This window comes from Bubalus bubalis, chromosome 1, assembly GCF_019923935.1.
Source record: "Bubalus bubalis isolate 160015118507 breed Murrah chromosome 1, NDDB_SH_1, whole genome shotgun sequence".
In the NCBI taxonomy this organism is placed as follows: Eukaryota; Metazoa; Chordata; class Mammalia; order Artiodactyla; family Bovidae; genus Bubalus; species Bubalus bubalis.
In genome coordinates this window covers 99,410,765-99,431,263 of record NC_059157.1, presented here as the reverse complement: position 1 = coordinate 99,431,263, position 20,499 = coordinate 99,410,765, and the positions used below count along the sequence as shown (strand labels likewise).

The 20,499-nt window shown below is 42.0% G+C and overlaps 1 protein-coding gene and 1 pseudogene across 2 annotated transcripts; both read left to right on the top strand.

The window, feature by feature from the left end:
- The first annotated feature begins 5,520 nt into the window (after window positions 1-5,520).
- On the top strand, window positions 5,521-17,288 carry DPPA4 (developmental pluripotency associated 4). Of its 2 annotated transcripts, none has more exons than XM_006047308.4 (7): window positions 5,521-6,563; window positions 8,348-8,498; window positions 9,586-9,755; window positions 9,842-9,892; window positions 10,012-10,291; window positions 13,503-13,698; window positions 15,423-17,288. In XM_006047308.4, the coding sequence occupies exons 1-7, from the start codon at window positions 6,396-6,398 to the stop codon at window positions 15,451-15,453; spliced, it is 1,047 nt and encodes a 348-aa protein (XP_006047370.3). In that variant the 5' UTR covers window positions 5,521-6,395; the 3' UTR covers window positions 15,454-17,288. The 2 variants fall into 2 exon arrangements, with proteins under 2 accessions (XP_006047370.3, XP_044797601.1); XM_044941666.1 differs by lacking the exon at window positions 5,521-6,563 and adding an exon at window positions 7,446-7,461.
- LOC102396319 lies at window positions 16,333-17,288 on the top strand (annotated as a pseudogene).
- Window positions 17,289-20,499: the final 3,211 nt, after the last annotated feature.

The window sequence follows — 20,499 nt, the reverse complement described above, 5'->3', positions numbered from 1 at the left end:
GAAATTTCTAGATCTACTATCAATATGCTGAAAGCTCTTAGTAGTTCAGTTCAGGGCTCTAATAGGCATAATTTCCATCTATGCCACTGAGCACATCCTGTAAATCTTTTGCCCCTGCAGAGTGAACAGGACAGCTCTCCTATGAGTTCTTAAGTGTTAGCATTGTGATTAAATAGATTCTGGGGAGCAAAAAAATGTTTCATGTCCATCTTCATCCCTGTATTTTTCCATCAGAACTTTACAACAGCTCAGAAAAATGTCCATCCATCACTTCTCATTATGTTTTTCTCCATGATAGCAAATGCGTCAATGCAGCAAAGGCTCCATCAATGTCTTCACACCTCGGGGTTGATGTTAGAGGGGAGAAGAAAGACACCTGTGTTCAAAACCAATACACACTGAATTCTAGAGATGCTTCAACTCAGTATCATATTTGAGAAGGGAAACACTCAGGAATAAGGAAATTGCACAGTTGTAATTTTCAACCGTAACACAGCATCAGCTACCCGCCTTCCTTTGAGATACTTAGATGAAAGGCAGGCTTACCTGAATGCAAAATGTTATTACCTATCTTCTCTTTGAGGTTGCAGTTATTTAGTAATCATTCTCATTTAAGTTACTCTTCCTGTTCTATGCATGATTATGCTTTTAGCTCAGGAGGAAAGCAATTCTTATAAAAGCTGCCGTATTTCAGAGCTGGGTAACATTTAAAGTCAAAGAGAGTGAATTATATTTAAAAGTAGTTAAGGCTTCTGAGAAAAAATGCATACATGCCACAGAATTAAATTAAGTCTGCTTTTATACAAAATATCACTCCTAAATTCCTTGGGACAGTCGCCGAGGTTAAAAAAAAAATTCATGTAGCCATACTTCCTATTCCCTGTGTCACTAGAACTCTAGAACTGAAAGGACTCCAGGGGACACCATTCAGGCCTATGTCTCCTGGAGGTGGACAGCACAGCCTTCTATAGTAAGCCTTGTGTGGAGGATGGTTTAGAAAGGGGAGACTGAATAAAGATAAGGAGAGCAAAAAGGAGGCTATACAGTGCTTCAGGGGAGAAGAAATGAAATCCTGAGCACAGTGGTAGCTGGGAGGATGAAGATGAGGAGTAGCAGCCCTGTGAAACATTGAGGAGATGGACCCAACAGGACTTGGTGGGGAATAAGGAGGAGGAATAGGGATTTGTCTCTCACACCGGAAACTGGAGGAATGGTCTCATTACCGAGTCCAAGTGCATACTACTCACCGCACAACACACCAATAAATTGAGAGTCGAGTTGCTGGGACAAGGAATAGTGACGTTATTTGAAAAGTCAGCAGAGTGAGAGGCTGGTGAATTCCTGCTCCAAAGAACCATCTTGCCTGAGTTAGGCTTCCAGGTGTTCCCTGGCAGTCCAGTAGTTTAGACTCTGCACTTCCACTGCAGGAGGTATGGGTTCGATCCCTGGTCCCGGAACTAAGATCCCTCACACCCCTCACAGTGTGAATTCCAGTCTCTTTTATGCTAAAAGGGGAGGGAGTAAAGTCAGTCATTACCTGCTCAGCCTCCAGAGGGGATGTGTTAATTTCTGCCTCTCTGCATTCATTCATAGGTGGGGCTGTTTAGGATGTTTCCTGTGAGCTTACACAAAGGTATTTTAGCTTAAAGGTCATTACCTAGAGCTGGGTTCCCAGAGATGTGCCATCATGTATAATTTAAGCTTAAGGGCAGCACCCTTTTAGTGACTAATTTATAGTAGACTACAACAGGTTCTTCCCTATCATAGTTTTAGTCACCATATCTGGTCCAAATCTTTGTACTCTCCTTCCTTTGCTTTGAAGAAGGTCACTGTATATAGGTGAGTTTGTATGATCACAAAGACTACTATGGAACCAGGTATTACCCTGCTTTCAGTTGAAATTGGTTCATTAAGGCCTGCGGGCTCACAGTCGCCACTCTTCCCCAGTAACATACAAAGACTTGGTAAATCAACATTCATCAATCTACAAACACTATCAGTTGGCTTGGTGAAGAACAACCTTTGGGAAACATTAGTATCCTCCACAGCACTGATGAATCTCTAGAGTATTGATGAGATAAAATTTATTTTGGCTTCAAAAAGCATTTGAAAATGTCCTCAGTAACATATTTTAAATAAACCAGGGGACTTTCCTGGCTGTCAATTTAGTTAAGAACCTACACTTCCTCTGTAGGGGGCACAGGTTCCATCCTTGGTCAGGGAACTAAGATCCCATATGCCACACAGTGCGGGGGAAAAAAAGAAATAACCAGGTACACAGAACTGCCAGGGTAAAAGTACATAGTACAGGCTTTGACCTTCACACAGGAGCTACAGAGAAAGGATGTGAATTGAAGCTGGAATAAAGCTCAGGGGGCTCTTGCCAAGCCCTGTGGCCTCACTCAGAGCTGCATCAGCCTGGAGAAAGTGGCAACTTTTTTCTTAATTGGCCCACCTGAGTGGCTGCTTTTTTGCAATTTGTCAGCCCCAAAGCATTATCAATTTCAGATGTATACTAAATTTCAAAGTAATTTCACAATGACTTTGGCACTTAGTATCTACAGAAAGATCAGAAGCTAGAAACCTAATAAGCAAGTAATGATTCTCCTGGAGCAGTTAACTGGAAGCAGAGAAGGGAAGCTGGGAAGGGGAAGCAAAGGAGAACACACTAGATGTGATTGTCAAGAATGCTATTGTTTTGTGCAAACATTTCAGAATTTGTGAATCACCTAAAACTTGTACAACTGTGGAGTTCCCTCTTTAAGAAAAATGATATAAAATTATGAATGCACAACTGCTAGAGCCTTCACAGGAATTGGGATGAGCCAGGGCAAGTCAAGTACCTAGAACTTAAACTTTAGTGGCTTCCTGGTAAATCTGCCCCGATTAGCATGTCCTGTCCTTTAAAGTAGATGTTAAAGAAAACTAGGTATGTAATTCATGCCACTATGTTTGCTTATGTTTTGGGAACATCTACTGTGAAGAAAGAATCTAAACCACCTTCTTTTTCAGTTCAGTTCAGTTCGGTCGCTCAGTCATGTCCGACTCTTTGCGACCCCATGAACTGCAGCACGCCAGGCCTCCCTGTCCATCACCAACTCCCGGAGTTCACTCAAACTCATGTCCATTGAGTTGGTGATGCTATCTAACCATCTCATCCTCTGTCATCCCCTTCTCCTCCTGCCTTCAATCTTTCTCAAAATCAGGGTCTTTTCAAATGAGTGAGCACTTCATATCAGGTTAGCCAAAATACTGGAGTTTCAGCTTTAACATCAGTCCTTCCAATGTACACCCAGGACCGATTTCCCTTAGGATGGACTGGTTGGATCTCCTTGTAGTCCAAGGGACTCTCAAGAGTCTTCTCCAACAGCACAGTTCAAAAGCAATTCTTCTGCACCCAGCCCTCTTTATAGTCCAACTCTCACATCCATACATGACCACTGGGAAAACGATAGCCTTCACTAGACAGACCTTTGTTGACAAAGTAATGTCTCTGCTTTTTAATATGCTGTCTAGGTTAGTCATAACTTTCCTTGTGCCTAATAAATGAAGGAAGGAAGACAGGGAGGAAGGAAGTTGGGATGGAGATTATAAAGAGACAGATTTTTTTTTCCACTCCATGATATCAGCTCTACCAGCTACCTCCAATTTTTTCCTTAAAAAAGAATTATTTACTTTTGTCTGTGCTCTATCTTCATTGCTGCACGCAGGCTTTCTCTAGTTGTGGTGAGTGGGGGCGACTCTTTGTTGTGGTGCGCAGGCTTCTCATTGCAGTGACTTCTTTTCTTGTGGTTCTAGGCGAGGGCTCAGTACTTGTGGCTCAGGGACTTAGCTGCATCGTGGCATGTGGAATCTTCCTGGACCAGAGATGAGACCAGTGTCCCCTGCATTTTCAGGAGGATTTCTGTCTCCTGTGCCACCAGGAAAGTCCCCAGTTTTTCTCTTTTTTAACCAAAGTTACTAACAAACCTGATGGCCTACTTTACTGTCTAGATTTATTTCTAAATGACTAGCCTGTTTCTTAAAATAAAATAACCCCATAAAGAGCAATAATTTCCCACTATGAGAGATACTATTTAAAAGGTAGATTGTCATAAATTGTGTCATAATTGAATAATTAAACTGATAAAAATCATTCTGGATATGAATTGAATTACATGTAATTTTAAATGGGGCTTCCCTATGGCTCAGCAGTTAAGAATCCACCTGCCAAGCAGGAGATTCAGGTTCCATTCCTGGGTCAGGAAGATCTCCTGGAGAATGGAATGGCAACCTGCTCCAGTATTCTTGCCTGGGAAATCCCATGGAGAAAGGAGCCCAGCAGGCTACAGCCTACAGTGTCCCAAAGAGTGAAACATGACTTAGTGACTCAACAACAACAATAAATCTTAAATAAGCCTAACTTTGAACAGAGCATTTATGTGAATACACAGTGCAGAGAGATTCAAACAAGTTCTCCAACCAGCCTCCACAGTCACACCTCCCACAAAATCTCTATCTCATCAAATGTGGAATGTTTTGTCTTCTGTTTATGCAGATTAATGACTTTTTAAGATTCATTGCCTCCAGGTAAACGACTATAGGCTTCATTAACTCAGCTTACTTTATTCAATCAAAATTTGGGGAGGAAGAGAAAATACAAAAACAAAGAGAAAAGAAAACCTGGCAGAAATACTCATGTCTCTCTAATGTCTTCCATTTCAACACATCTCCACTTCTTTCTCCTCACTGCAGTTGAGAGGTTGTTCTTTTATTTTCTTTAATTAAATTAAATTAAAAAAAATTTTGGCTGCACCAGGCCTTTGTTGCTTGTTGTTTGGGCTTTCTCTGGTTGTAGTGAGCAGGGGCTACTCTCTAATCACAGAGCACAGGCTTCTCTTGCCGCAGTGCACAGCCTCTAGAGCGGGGGCTGAATAGTTGTGTTTCACAGGCTTACTTCCCCTGTGGCAGGTGGAATCATCCTGGACAGGGGATTGAATCTGTGTCCTTCGTATTGATAGGCAGGTTCTTATCCACTGTACAACCAGGGATGTCCTAGAGAGATCTTTAAAATAACGCTCATCAGAGTCCACCCACTCCCATTCATCCCCACCACCATCTTTAATTTTTCATTAACTTTCTATTGCTTTTAGCCCACATATGAAAAGGCCACACTGTCCAGACTCAGTTTACACTTTCCTCCTCAGACCAGGGTTGGGCTGGTCCCTCCCCACCTTCCTCTATTCAGTTAGGTAAGCTCACCTGGTCCTTCAGATCTACTTTCCTGAGTTTCTTAATGAAGTCTAAACCCCTATCACAGGCTGCCAAATGCTCCTCCTTTTCAAGCATCATAATTGAAGGTCTATTTGCTTGGATTATATATGTGTAATATATATATTATGTATATAATATATATTGAGAAAGTTATTTGGCTTTTTGCTTCATTCAAGAACTCAGTAGTATTCATTTTAATTATGCTCAAAAATTTTAACTTATTCTAATCCTCCTTATTGTAGGACATAAGCTATCCTTTTTTTTTTTTTTTTTTTTTTAGTGGTTGGTAAATTCTTTCAGAATTGTGTTTCCCCAAATAGTGGTTGGCCTAAGAATTTCTAAAGTATAATCTCAACACACACTCCATTTATTAACACACAAATTATAGACTTTATCTTGCCCAGGATTAGGTATCTCTTACTTTAGAACTCAGAAACATTACCTTCAGTTACACAGGGAAAATAAAGATGATTCAATCAAGTACTTTAGAGTTACTCACTCAGTTGTATCTGACTCTTTGCAACCCCATGGACCATAGTCCATGAGGCTCCTCTGTTCAGGGGATTCTCCAGGCAAAAATGCTGGAGTGGGCTGCCATTTCCTTCTGCAGGGGATCTTCCCGACCCAGGAATCGAACCTCGGGTCTCCCACATTGCGTGCAGATTGTTTACCATCTGAGCCACCAGGGAAGCCCACATTAAGTATAAACCTTAAGTAGTAAATGTATACTGTTGTTTAGTAGCTAGTGAAGTGAATGAAGTCGCTCAGTCGTGTCCAACTCTTTGCGAGCCCGTGGACTGTAGCCCACCAGGCTCCTCTGTCTATGGGATTCTCCAGGCAAGAATACTGGAATGGGTTACCCATTTCCTTCTCCAGCGGATCTTCCCGACCCAGGGATTGAACCCGGGTCTCCAGCATTGGAGGCAGACGCTTTAAACTCTGAGCCGAGTCCAACTCCTAGAGTTGGAATTCTAAGTGTTCCCTTGGAATTTTTCTGAAGGAGCTTTCAACTTCCAAAGTCTCCAGAACCACACCCTCAATGATAATGTTAAAAAAACTCACAGGAAAGGGCTTCGAATGTATTCATTCATACAACAGTCACTCATGAATAAGAAAGCAGGCAAGCTTAGCTTTCACATGTTATGGAGGAGGGACAGAGGGGAGGAGAAAAACGAAAAGTGCTTATGGGTGGCGGAAGGAGGAGGAGACTTTTAAAAGAGCAATCTTGGGCCGGAGCCATTTCAGAAGTAAGGAGAGTGTTCATTTTATCAACCTTGACCTTTCTGAGCATGGAGAGCAGAAACGAGGAGGTAAGTACAATCTGAATGGGTTTGCTTTTGTCTTTGTGAATCATTGTCGGGCACACTTACTCTCTCTTTTGAGGAGAAAAGAAGGTGCCTTAAGAATTGGAATTCTAAGAGTTCCCTTAGAATTCCCTCACTTCTTTTTGAGGAGAAAAGAAGGTGCCTTGATTCTTAAATTAAGAATTTCCTTCTCTTGTTAAAAAAAGAAACTCCTTGATATGATCGTTGCCTGGTATATTGGATGAGATCCTTTAGTTTCCCTTCTATAGACACAGGTTTGAAACCAAAGTCTCTGGATCTGCATTCATTGTTTCCCTGAGTCTTTAGGGCCAAGGAATAATCAGAAACCAGACATACAGAGGAGCACTGCAGACAGCAATTAAAGTTGGAGAGGCTTTGGGGCTTGTCTAGAAAAAATGAGCTACTCTGCCAGAGAAACTTGAGCATTCTCCAGCTCTCTTTCCCAGAACCAGGTCATTTTTACCCTCCCAATTTTAATTAAGACTTTTATAAGCAGGTAATTTTCTGGCGGTCCAGTCGTTAAGACTCAGCATCTTTCTTGGGGCCAGGGTTTGATCCTTGGTTGGGGAACTAAGATCCCACTAGCCTCTTGGTGTGGCCAAAAAAAAACCCTTCTGTGTAGCCCCAAAGTTAATCATTTGTGTAAAGGCTACACAAATGTGAGATTTGAGTATGAATGTAAACCTGCTATAGAGATGTAAAGATGCCATACAAATGTTAATTTGTCCCATACTTCCATCTTGGAGGTGACAGGATTTAGATTTGGGAACAAAACTGGGATTTTTAATAATGATTTGTGGTTTAATTTCTATCTTAAATGCTTACCTGTGTGTCCTTAATTATGTAACCTCTGAGCCTCAACTTCTGCAATACCAGATAGAAGGTATAGACTCAATAGATGTTAGTTTCTTTGTATCAAACAGTTTTATCCCTACTGTTCTCTTGTTTCTTTTGAATTAACCAGTATTTCTTACAACAAAAGGGAAAGGAATTCTACCCTCATAATCAAATGGAGTAACAGGTATGGATCAAAGCACACAAGCGAATATAAACCTACATCAAGTGGTAGGAATGAATCAGTTGATTTGTATTGGTCTATAAAGTAAAAGTTATTAGATGAACTTAAAACACCTAAAGTGAGCTTCTGAAAGAGGATTAAAGTTTAAGGATATGAATATAAGGGATGGTGGTGTGTGTAGAGTTGAGTGATATCCCTTTCGGCAAAGTAAATAGGTTGGAAAGGAGTTTTGTGACAGTAGCTTGGAGCAATAGTACGGGGAGAGGTTTATCTGGTAGAGGTCAAGGAGGGGAATAGGGGGAAAAAACCTTCCAGGTGAGGGAGAACGGATGGATATGATGAGAGATCTTAGGGTTTTCTCCAAAGCAGAGGCTAGTTTCTTCTATGTCTTTTGTTTTATATTTTCTTTCTTTTGGGGGGAGGGGAGGGAGCTGTGCTGATTGGCTTGCAGAATCTTAGTTCCCCCACTCCCCAACCAGGGATTGAACTTGGACCCTTGGCAGTGAAAGCAGAGTCCTAACCACTGGACAGCCACGGAATTCCCCTTTTCTCGTACTTTCAAATCGGCCTTCCATTTCCCCATCGTTGCTTCCCTTTCTTATAAACCTGAGTATTAAGATGATGTCCAGAAGGGATTCCACATTGCTAACACAGTTCAGTGATTGTCTTGGTGCCTTGGACATGAGGTATAGGCAGTGGATGCAGTGGGTCGGACCCCAAAACAATGACTGGCTGGTTCCTCTGTCCCCAGAACAACTCCACAGAGAAATCTGAAGAACGTATGAGTTGCAGACCTACATCAGTAGAAGCTGAAAAGGGACAGGGAACTTCTGGTGAAGCAGAGATAGCAAAAAATTCAGCACAGGGGACCAAAAGAAAAAGAGAAACAAAAAATAGCACAGGTAAGAGAGCTACAGTTCCTCAAATCGTGTTTCCTTGGGTCTGAAAAAGTAGGAAAGAAATCTTCATCCTGTATTCTATAAATCCTACACTTTGAAAGCCTAGCTTAAGTCTCACCTCTTGGTTCTGAGCATTGTTTCTCCTACTCTGCTGCTGGGAGATAAGGAGCTCAATGTGTAGTGATCTGAGTACAGATGGGTATAAATTTGAAATCCCACCCTTGAAGCTTCACTTTATGCTAAGTTGGGTCAAGGTCAGGGTGGAGGGTCAGTTGTAATTTACTTAGAATAATTAGGTAAACCACCTACACTTCGTGTCACTATAGTTGTGACTGTTCTGGAGGGGTGTCCTTCGAATCCTTCTTGAATGGTAAGAGTATGTGAGGTGCATCAGGAAACCGGAGCGCTGCCCTGGCTGGGGTGGGCTGCAAGAGTTATGGGTACTAGTAGTTATGTAGCATTGCTGAGTGGTTTATTTTGTCTTGTGGTGAGAGGGCAAGGTATCATTGAGTATTTATGACCTCAGTTCTAAAAACTTCTATTATTCCCTCAGGAATTGGAAGTGCACTCTCTAGGTCAACCTCTAGAGAAGTGTAGTCTCTAGGTCAACCTCTTCAGAGTCTGTGGCTTATTGCTCTCACAAAAGAGCAAGTGTGTGTGAGTAGTGGGGAGTTTTAGGAAGTAAGAAAACTGAGGGATTCAGAAATATTGTCAGTCTTAGGTTTGAGGTTCTGTCCCTTGGAGTTTGCGGCTTTCCAGGTGGCTCAGTGGTAAAGAGTCTGCCTGCCAATGCAGGAGATGAGGGTTTGATCCCTGGGTCAGGAAGATCCCCTGGAGGAGGAAATGGCAACCCATCAGTATTCTTGCCTGGGAAATCCCACGGACAGAGGATCCTGGCGAGCTACAGTCCATGGGGCCACAGAAGAGTCAGACATGACGGCACACACACACCCTTGGAGGTTAGGTAGTCTTTTGGGAATCATTGAATTGTACAGTGGGGATTAGACTACTGAGAACTAAAAGTGATTGTACTTTTGACATTCGAAAGGTCTACATTAATTATTGCTCATTCTATCCCATTCCCCTTCAGCCTGCGGTCCAGGAGACAAGTCACAACGTTGTGACGGTGTGAAACCTCCGAAGACACCGACGCGGATCCCCATCCCCCCTCTACCTGCTGTCCTGCCGCCTGTCAACCTGGTCCATAGGGACGTCATTCGTGCTTGGTGCCAGCAGTTAAAACTGAGCACCAAAGGCCCGGTGAGAGTCCAGAGTGGGAATGAGGCTCTTGGGAGGAAGACCATGAACCTTAGTCTGATTATTCACTCACTCTTCTCTTGTCTTAGAAACTAGATGGATATAAACGACTCTGTGAATATGCTTATCCTCATCAAAAAGTGAGTAATTTGTAGGGAATGTGGCTCAGTAGAAGATTTAGTTCTCACCCTAATTACTTATTTTAGCATCAAAAGGTGAGTAGAAGAATAGCCTTTCATCTTTTAAACCCTCTTTGTAGAACATTCCTGCCACAGCACAGGAGGCCAGGATCCTGTCACTATCAAAAAGGATAAAGATAGAAAAGGGGGAACTACCACTGGAATGCTCTCTTGAGAGAACGTCTTCTGAAGGGGCTGCTCCTCCTGCACCAGGGCCACCTGCCCTTGAGGGAGCTCCTCCGCCTCCTGAGGCTGTTGTATCAACTTCAGCCCCCAACTCAGAAGCTGTGTTTGCCGCCTGGAGCAGAATGACAGCCAGGGCCGTGAAGACGGAGTCAGTACGATCACAAGAGACTTGTGGTGAGCTCATTATTAAAATATATATATTTATATATTTCTTTGCGGTCACACTGGGTCATCATTGCTGATCATGGGCTTTCTCCAGCCGCAGGGACTGGGCACTACTCTTGGTTGCAGTGGGTGGGCTTCTCATTGTGGAGCCTTCTCTTGGGCACAGGCTTCTAGGCGAGCCAGCTTCAGTACTTACAGTACTAGGACTCAGGAGTTGTGGCACCCAGGCTTAGTTGCTCTACGGCATGTAAAATCTTCCCGTACCAAGGATACAACCCATGTCCCCTGCATTGGCAGGCAGGTTCCTACCCATGGTGCCACCAGGGAAGTCCCAGTAAGCTCATTTTTAAGAACAGGTTCTGGCTCAGGTGGGAAAAGAAGCTTAATTGATATTAGCCACTGACTAACTTCAGAATATTATCAATATCACCTGAAGGCATGGTGATTCCTTACACCCAGCCACAGATTTTTCTGATTCAGGTCTTGGTAGGGCCTGGGAATTTACATTTCCAACAATTTCCCAGGCACTGCTAATCTGGGGACCACACTTTGAGAAACACTGTTCTAAATTAATGAAGTCATCAGAAGAATACAGCAATCTGGCTTAATTTTTTCCCCCTTTAAAGAATTACAAAAGTAAAAGCAGGTTCTAAAATCAATTGCCTGAGCTAAAGCCCTGTATCTCTAGTTCCCAGGTTGCTCTGGGTAAAGTAGGTTAATAATAATATACCTATTTCATGATGTTTTGGTAAGAGCTACAGGAATAGAATTCAGTTCAGTTCAGTCACTCAGTCATGTCCGACTCTTTGCAACTCCACGGACTGCAGCACGCCAGGCCTCCCTGACCATCATCAACTCCCGGAGTTTACTCAAACTCATGCCTATTGAGTCGGTGATGCCATTCAACCATCTCATCCTCTGTCGGCCCCTTCTCCTCCTGCCTTCAATCTTTCCTAGCATCGGGATTTTTTCAAATGAGTCAGCTCTTAGCATCAGGTAGCCAAAGTATTGGAGTTCAGCCTCAACATCAGTTCTTTCAATGAACACTCAGGACTGATTTCCCTTAGGATGGACTGGTTGAATCTCCTTGCAGTCCAAGGGACTCTCAAGAGTCTTCTCCAACACCACAGTTCAAAAACACAACATCGATTCTTCGGCGCTCAGCCTTCTTCACAGTCCAACTCTCACATCCATACATGACTACTGGAAAAACCATAGCCTTGAATAGACGGACCTTTGTTGGCAAAGTAATATCTCTGCTTTTAAGTGGAGAGTGAAAAAGTTGGCTTAAAGCTCAACATTCAGAAAACGAAGATGATGGCATCTGGTCCCATCACTTCATGGGAAATAGATGGGGAAACAGTGGAAACAGTGTCAGACTATTTTTCTGGGCTCCAAAATCACTGCAAATGGTGACTGCAGCCATGAAATTAAAAGACGCTTACTCCTTGGAAGGAAAGTAAGTTATGACCAACCTAGGTAGCATATTCAAAAGCAGAGACATTACTTTGCCAACAAAGGTCCAGCTAGTCAAGGCTATGGTTTTTCCTGTGGTCATGTATGGATGTGAGAGTTGGACTGTGAAGAAGGCTGAGCGCCGAAGAATTGATGCTTTTGAACTGTGGTGTTGGAGAAGACTCTTGAGAGTCCCTTGGACTGCAAGGAGATCCAACCAGTCCATTCTAAAGGAGATCAGCCCTGGGATTTCTTTGGAAGGAATGATGCTAAAGCTGAAAGTCCAGTACTTTGGCCACCTCATGCGAAGAGTTGACTCATTGGAAAAGACTCTGATGCTGGGAGGGATTGGGGGCAGGAGGAGAAGGGGACGACAGAGGATGAGACGGCTGGATGGCATCACTGACTCGATGGACATGAGTCTGAGTGAACTCCGGGAGTTGGTGATGGACAGGGAGGCCTGGCATGCTGCGATTCATGGGGTCGCAAAGAGTTGGACACGACTGAGTGACTGATCTGATCTGATCTGATCTGATCTAGGTTGGTCATAACTTTCCTTCCAAGGAGTAAGCATGTTTTAATTTCATGGCTGCAGTCTCCATCTACAATGATTTTGGAGCCCAAAAAGTAAAGTCAGCCACTGTTTCCACTGTTTCTCCATCTATTTCCATGAAGTAATGGGACCAGATACCGTGATCTTAGTTTTCTGAATGTTGAGTTTTAAGCCAACTTTTTCATTCTCCTCTTTCACTTTCATCAAGAGGCTCTTTTATCAAGGAGATAAAATTAAGGAAGACCATGTACTGGTTAGCCATTACAATGTCTGTTGAGACCGTTATCCCCTGGTGACCTCCCTTGCCCCTCAGGAGCAAAGCCTGGAGCCATATCCTGCCCACTGTCTTTTGCACACAGTGGGGTGTTACTCCAGGACTTTGCTTCAGATGTGTAAGATACCCCTCTACATTAAACAAAAAAATTTTTTTAACATATGAGACCCCTGAACTGATGGCCTTCTCAGACCTAATCTGGCTTAATGTTTCTATTGAAGGAAACCAAAATGAATGCTCTTTGCCATAAAAATCTTGAGCTGAAGGCAATTAAGAAGCAGCAAACCCAGAAAAGGCTCTCCTTTTCTAGCCTAAATGGAGGATATCTATATTCTTTTTGCTGGAGACAGATTTATCCAGAGTAACCTGCAAACATACCTCATCCATTAGTTTCCTCTCCTATATTTACCTTCCCACTGTTTGCCACCCATGGGAGCCTAAAACTGCTTCCCTTTGTCCTGTCATTTCTTTACAAATGTATTATTCTTGGTCGGAAGGTGTTATATAAGATGGAATATTCTAAGCTGCCATTTTGAGCTAGTTTTTGCTTTTTTTCCCTGAACTGTGTGTGCTGCATGAATTCATCAATGTTTTTCCCTTGTTAATGTTTTTGTTAGGATCCCAGATGGGCAGAGGTAAGGTTTGACCCCACCCCCACCCTGGAACACACTGTCATCTACCCACTTGCCTCTATACATCCAACTGTATTATTTGTTTCTTTAAAAAGAAAAATTAACAGGAAATTCTTAATTTCTTTTAAAAAAGTTAATGTTTTTACATTATTTTCTAAGAGGAACAGGGTGGAATAAATAGGTATCCAGTGTTAGTATCTGAGAGCTGGCACTTGAGAAAGACAGTTGAACCAAAGGCCATGGTGCAGACGCAAACATTAGGACTGGGTCTTGCTGTGCTCATACTTGCCTCTCTTCCTTCTCCAGAGGTCCAGTGGTGCGTGGTCCACGGGAGAAGTCTCCCAGCTAACACAGAAGGCTGGGTTCGTTTACAGTTTCATGCTGGGCAGGCCTGGGTACCTGGAAAACGAAGGAGGGTGTCTGCATTCTTCCTGATACCGTCTGGTGACTTTCCACCCCCACACCTGGAGGACAATATGCTGTGCCCTGAGTGTGTACACAGGTAATTACCTGGTACTTTTCTACACACTGAATGTGGGCATCCGGTTTTTAGTTGGAGGGAGAAAAGAGATACATGTTTATCTTAATTAGCCCTGCATTTCAAACACAAGTTGTCGGTAAAGAGTTTCACAGAAATTCTCGCTAGGAAAGTATATTCCTAGGAAAAAGGACATTTTTATGTCAAGGCTTAATGCATCTACCTGGAGACCCATAACTTTGAGGTCTCTTAGTAGCCACTGTATAATTACTATATCCCAGGCATATGTACTACACAGAAATAATGACTAGCAAAAAAATCCTTCATTTAAGTGGCCTACAGTATAATGGGGATAACTGCTATGTAAACAACTGTATCACCATGTGATGATTGTGATCAAACAGGAAGTTTCTTAATTTAAAGGAAGAATTATCTAGATGTAAAGGAGGATGTAAGATCATTTTTCAGTATAGGGACCAATGCCAAGGTTGTGAAAGGACTTAGGATAAAGAAATTGCCAGTAGTGACAGAATGTCATGGAAAATAAGCTTCAGACCATCCCTGGGTGATAGGCCACTGAAAAGTTTTAAGCAAGTAAATGAACTGAGGCTTATACTTCTGAAGAGAGTAGGATACAAGATCTATTAGAAAAATCATGTGGGATAATTCAGTTTCTCATGTTTAAAGGGCCTGGCACCTTCTATAGGTGCCAAAGAAGAAACCTGGCTACTAGATAATTATTTGGTAATTATACTTAAACACTAATAAGGGTAAGAGCTGCATTGGGGCTGAAGACAGCTTCAAGGAACAGCAGTGTCATATCAAATGAAGCTGAAGAAGATACAGATAACGTAATAGATTGGAGAAGATTGAAAGCAGTAGAGAATGTAGATGATTTGGTGTGGGTTGAATAAGGGGAGGAGAGAAGTAGAGGCTACAATCGGAAGTATTTTCTGAAAGCCACAAATGGGGGAGTAGCAGGATGCTCAGAGGAAACTCGTGTTTTTTGCTGAAGAGGGCAAAGTGTGCTTCTGGGCTTAGCTTAGGAGAGGGGCCTATGGAGGAGGAGGATAGAAAGAGATCCATCCTTCTGAATAGAGGGGCTGGTTCAGCCCAGACTTGGTTCCCAGGGATCCATCTCCTCACCCCACAGTTGTGTAGGAAACCATTCTGGGCTTCATCCCAAGTTCTCTGTTGGTCTGCTGGGGGCCCACATTTGGTATCATCATGATTGAACGCCAGAGGTGTAGGGCAGTTGGAAAATTGAAGCCTTAGGTGGTGGGGGGAAGAGTCTCCAGCTAGACTCTACCCGTCCACAGCCAGAAGTGCCAGCCTTCAGGCCCCAGCACAGATACCATGTCCCACAGGAGGAAGTATGTGAGTGTGCACTACTCATCTTTTCCCATTTCAGCTATCCTCTTTCCTGCCACAATCTTTTGTCAAGCAAGTTGAATACAATGGAGGTCACTTTGGGTAGCCTTTTAGTAACATTCTTGAGCCACTGGGCAAATGGTTTAAGTTCCCTGTGGGGCCTCTCCTGCCCATGAGCTGCACAGGACAAGAATATATTAGAGAATAATATAACTTGAATATTGTCATTCCTTGATGACATGGCCACATGCTTTCCACACATGGTCCTAAAGTTTAAGGGAGATTTTATTGGGATTTCGTGGTGGGTTTCTTGGTTCTTTTCAAGAATTTAACTTGCTATTTCCTCTCAATTCTAAAACATTTCATTTACTTTATAGGAATAAAGTATTAACAAAAAGCCTGCAGTGAGATCATAGTACCAGTAAAAGGGTACAGCTATGATTATAATTAATGATAGAGAAGTGACTACAATCAACTCCACGGTGACTTTAGACAGCTGAACTCTGGGCCGCTCCATTCTCTCCATGCTTCCTGCTTCCAGGGTGCACAGCCTGCTTACAAGGTTGCATGATAAAGAAAGCCTGTGAACTGATGGGAAACAGAAGCAGAAGTGACTGTCTCTCCAAAGATGCCCAGCCCTAAGGGAGCAGAGGATAAAGGAGATGGGGACATTTTAAAAATACTAAGTCACTGAATGGAATTAATTTGCTTGAAAATGCCTCAGGTAAATCTCTACATTGAACAAAATGGGTCTTATAGGCAACAGTTGAAATTTGGTCATATACACCTTAAGCAGATATTCAACCTTATCCTCACCAGGCATGGTACAAGCAAAAATGTGTTTCCTGACGTGATACAATGTATCGCTGACAATATTCTTGCCCCAAAGAATCTATTTACAGGGAAGCAGTCAGTCCTGATTATGCCTCTTGTCTCAGGGTAATTAGGTGAGCTTACCATCCTTTGGGTGTCAGTTACTTAGATGTACCCATCCATATGTAAATATTCACAACTTATGCACTTAAGATGTCTATATTTTATGTATATGTGAGTTATATATAATTTTTTAAGTGTTCCAGATTGAATGATACATTATAGTGCCTCTAGTAAAAAGGCAACTAGAAAATTTTAAACTTAAAACTTTTATTTTAAAATAAAATACTCTAGGCCAGATCAGGAGTGAGGTTGAACCAGGGCTGAGGCAGCCAAGGCCCCTCCTTCCCATATCAGTGGATCCTGCCCAGAGTATGCCTGGCTGCCGTTGCAGGCAAGTGGGGTGGAGTATGACTGGGCAGTGCGGGCACTGAGACAAAGCTGTTTCCAGTTACAAAGCAGGGATCACAGCAAACACACCCGCCACAGAAGCACTATGGCATTGCTTCTCCCTTCTGCTTAGCACCCCCCAAGGAGACTAACTGCCTACTTACACAGAAACTAGTGGAGACTCTGAAGCCCTTTGGGATTTTTGAAGAGAAAGAGGAACTTCAATGCAGGATTTTAATTTTGGGAAAATTAACCTGGTAAAAGACTGGATATGAGAAATCAGTGAAAGCAATAATCTTCCACAATCTCTAATTGAACATGCTGATGGGAAAATGTTTACCTCTGGATCTTACTGATTAGGTGTACATACAAAAAACTGCCAATATTGATGCATTGTGTGTTGCACCAAGACATGTTGATTGAAGTGACTTTTTCACCTCATTCTATGATAAGTTGAAATTACAGGGAGAAGTAGAAGATTTAAGAGCTGTTGAAGAGGCATTTGTACCAAGTTATCAAACTGTTTGATGGAATAGAGATTGATATTTTGTTTGCAAGATTAGCACTGCAGACTATTCCAGGAAACTTGGACTTAAAACATGACAGTCTGCTTAAAAATTTAGATATGTATAAGAAGTCTTAATGATTGCAGGGTTTTGATTTTGTTGCAAATCAATGAAATGGTTTTATGAGATGTTTTACATCTAGTATCAAACATTGACAACTTCAGGTTAACCCTGAGGGCTATCAAACTGTGGGCCAAATGCCACAACATCTACTCCAATATATTAGGTTTCTTCAGTGATATCTCCTGGGATATGCTCATAGCAGGAACTTGCCAGCTTTGTCCAAATGCGATAGCATCAACTCTTGTACATAAATTTTTCTTGGTATTTTCTAAATGATATGTGTTTAGATTATATTAAAATAAAGTTGATTATAGACACTGAAAAATAAAATACTCCATTGTGTATGTGAAATGATCCTTCTGAAATATGTTGGATCATAACAATGCTCAAAACCCTCTCTTGGATCCTGTTGATTCAGAGGGAAAACCAAAGTCCTTGTAATGACTTCCAAGGCCTTCCTAAAGTGCCTTATACCCCATGCCCCCTTTTCCATAATACTTATTTCCTCTAATTTATAATTTGTTTGTCTTCCCCAACAGTATAAAAAGATTTGTCAATTTTGTTTGTGCATGTGGGTATCACAACAACCTCCTAGAACCACTGAACACGTAGTCGGTGCTCAATAAATGTTTATTCAATGAATGATGAATGAAAAGGTTTGAAGTGAATTAGGAAAGGAGATTGCAACTTACTTAGAAATCTATATTTTAAAATATAGATTTTGGAAAGTAATTGCTGTTGAATTATATTCTTTTGGAAAGTAATTGCTGTCTGTATTCTTTTGGAAAGTAATTGCTGTGAGTTACCTCTTGGACAGGAAAAACTCTGGTGTGTTGACGCCCAGTGTTCTCCATAACTCTTTTCATCATCTACAGCCCACCTACCCAAAGTGAAAAATGACACTTCTCTTTATTCAACTAATGCATAGTGTGGGAGTGGTCATTGCCTGGAAGGGGCAAAGAGAGACTTCTTTGATGATGCAAGTATTTTCTGTCTTGACTAGGGAGTTGACTACCATTTTTCAGAACTTATCAAATAGGACACTTAAGATCTGTGCATTTTACTGTAAATTTTACCTCAAAGCAAAAGTGTTTGGCAATCAGAGAGGAAATGGTGTCTGTCACATGTCTGCACTCCTAGGATTTGTATACTGAGACCTCAGTATATATTATATATACATAATACATTCAGGAGGTCCTCATTTTTTCTTATGACAGATGACAAAGAGGACATGAGGGGAATTTATAACACTGAGGAGGGTTATATAAGAGGCTCACAGAGACTGGGCAGAATTTTCTCTGTCTCAAGATCATTAGTTCTAGTGAAAATGAATGTCAGAACTTCTTTCTGCTCTTCCTCAAAAGCCCTGATTAAATATTACTTCATTGGTAACATTCTTTGATATATTCTGATTCTCAAAACTACTAAAATTATCTTTTTTATCTATACTGGATTGAAGCTCACTTACATCTTATTGTTAAGAAACACAAGAGGGACTTACCTGGTGGTCTAGTGATTAATACCCTGAGCTCCCAATGTAGGGGGAAGGGCTTGATCCCTGGTCAGGGAACTAGATACCCACATGCCTCACCTGAGAGTTCACATGCCACTTTCCACTTGAACTCATGTATAATTGCCAAACCAATTCTTTCATATACTTCTACTATCACACAGCTGTCACTTTTTATAGGACATCTTCGGATTTCACTGTGGTTTTGAAAGTACGTTCTCTGAATAAAAAGCTCCTCCAAAAATTTGCATGTCACAACTAAGACCCAGTGCAGTCAAGTGAAATATTTAAAAAATGGAAAAAAAAAAAAAAAGAGCTCAATCTTTGAGGGCAGCTAGATATAAGTTAAGTTTCTGTCCTTAAAGCTCAGTGAAGTTAACAGCTCACCTTTGCTAGGTTGAAAAAAAATTTCTTTTCAAAAACAAAATTATGTTAGGAAAGTGATAAGCACTCAGCCAAGAGTAATTGTTGTAATATCTATCATGTTTTGTCTCTATCTTCCTTTTCTACACTGAAGTCATCTGTAATTTCCAAGCACTTATTAGCCATTTCAAAATTTTGTGGCTTTGGGAATTTAATCTCTCTAGCCTTAGGTTTCGGAGAAGGCACTGGCACCCCACTCCAGTACTCTTGCCTGGAAAATCCAAACTATATGTGTTCATGAGGAAATATAATGGAGACATTAGATAACTGGAACTTGAACTCAGCAGACCTCCTTTGAAAGTCAGCCTGGCATTTGTAAGACCAAATGATGGGAGTAGAGAGAGAGACGGAGAAGGCATTGGCACCCCACTCCAGTACTCTTGCCTGGGAAATCCCATGAACAGAGGAGCCTGGTAGGCTGCAGTCCATGGGGTCACTAAGAGTCGGACACGACAGCGACTTCACTTTCACTTTTCATTTTCATGCATTGGAGAAGGAAATGGCAACCCACTCCAGTGTTCTTTGCCTGGAGAATCCCAGGGACGGGGGAGCCTGGTGGGCTGCTGTCTATGGGGTCGCACAGAGTCGGACATGACTGAAGCGACTTAGCAGCAGCAGCAGCAGCCTTAGGTTTATTGAACATACAGTTTTATTTACATACGGTTAAATTTACCCATTTTAATGTATGTGTGTGCTAACTCACTTCAGTCATGTCCCATTCTTTACAAACCTATGGACCATAGCCTACTGGGTTCCTTGGTCCATGGGATTCTCCAGGCAAGAATACTGGAGTGGATTGCCATGCCCTCCTCCAGGGGAATCTTCCAACCCAGGGATCAAACACAGGTCTCTTACATCTGCTTTGGCAGGAAGGTTCTTTGCCACTAGCACCACCTGGGAAGCCCACTTGAGTGTACAGCAGTATCTTAAATGTGGTGTTAATTTACCCTCCGTATAGATTCTTGATGGAATAGCTGTTAAAGAATTTTGCTCTTTTGGGGGGAAGGGATTATTTGTTTTCTTATTATTGATTTAAGGAACCCTTTACGTGTAAATTCAGAATCAGCATGTCACCTTTTGCAACAAAAATCCTGCTGGGATTTTGATGAATTTTCTGGGCCAATGTATAATGAGAAAAGTAGTATACTGTAGGTCTAGAGTTATGGATTAACTCTAGAAAAATATTTGATGTTGTGTCATAATGTGGTTAATGATAGCCATGTTTCTTGCAATAAGAATGCATTTAAATATGTTCCTCTGTAAGCAAATATCTGGCCTTAAGCAAAATGCAGTGTGTGAGGAGTTATCTGGAGTACAAGGCAGTAACGGAATGCTGGCGCTGGGGAAGAGTCTTGAGAGGCCCTAGGACAGAAAAGAGATCAAACCAGTCAATCCTAAAGGAAATCAACCCTCAAGATTCATTGGAAGGACTGATGCTGAAACTGAAGTTCCAATACTTTGGCCACCTGGTGGGATGAGTCACATCACTAGGAAAGACCCTGATGCTGGGAAAGATTGAGGGCAAGAAGAGAAGGGGATGACAGAGAATGAGATGGTTGGATGGCATCACTGACTCAATGGATATGAGTTTGAGCAAACTCAGGGTGATAGTAAAAGACAGGGAAGCCT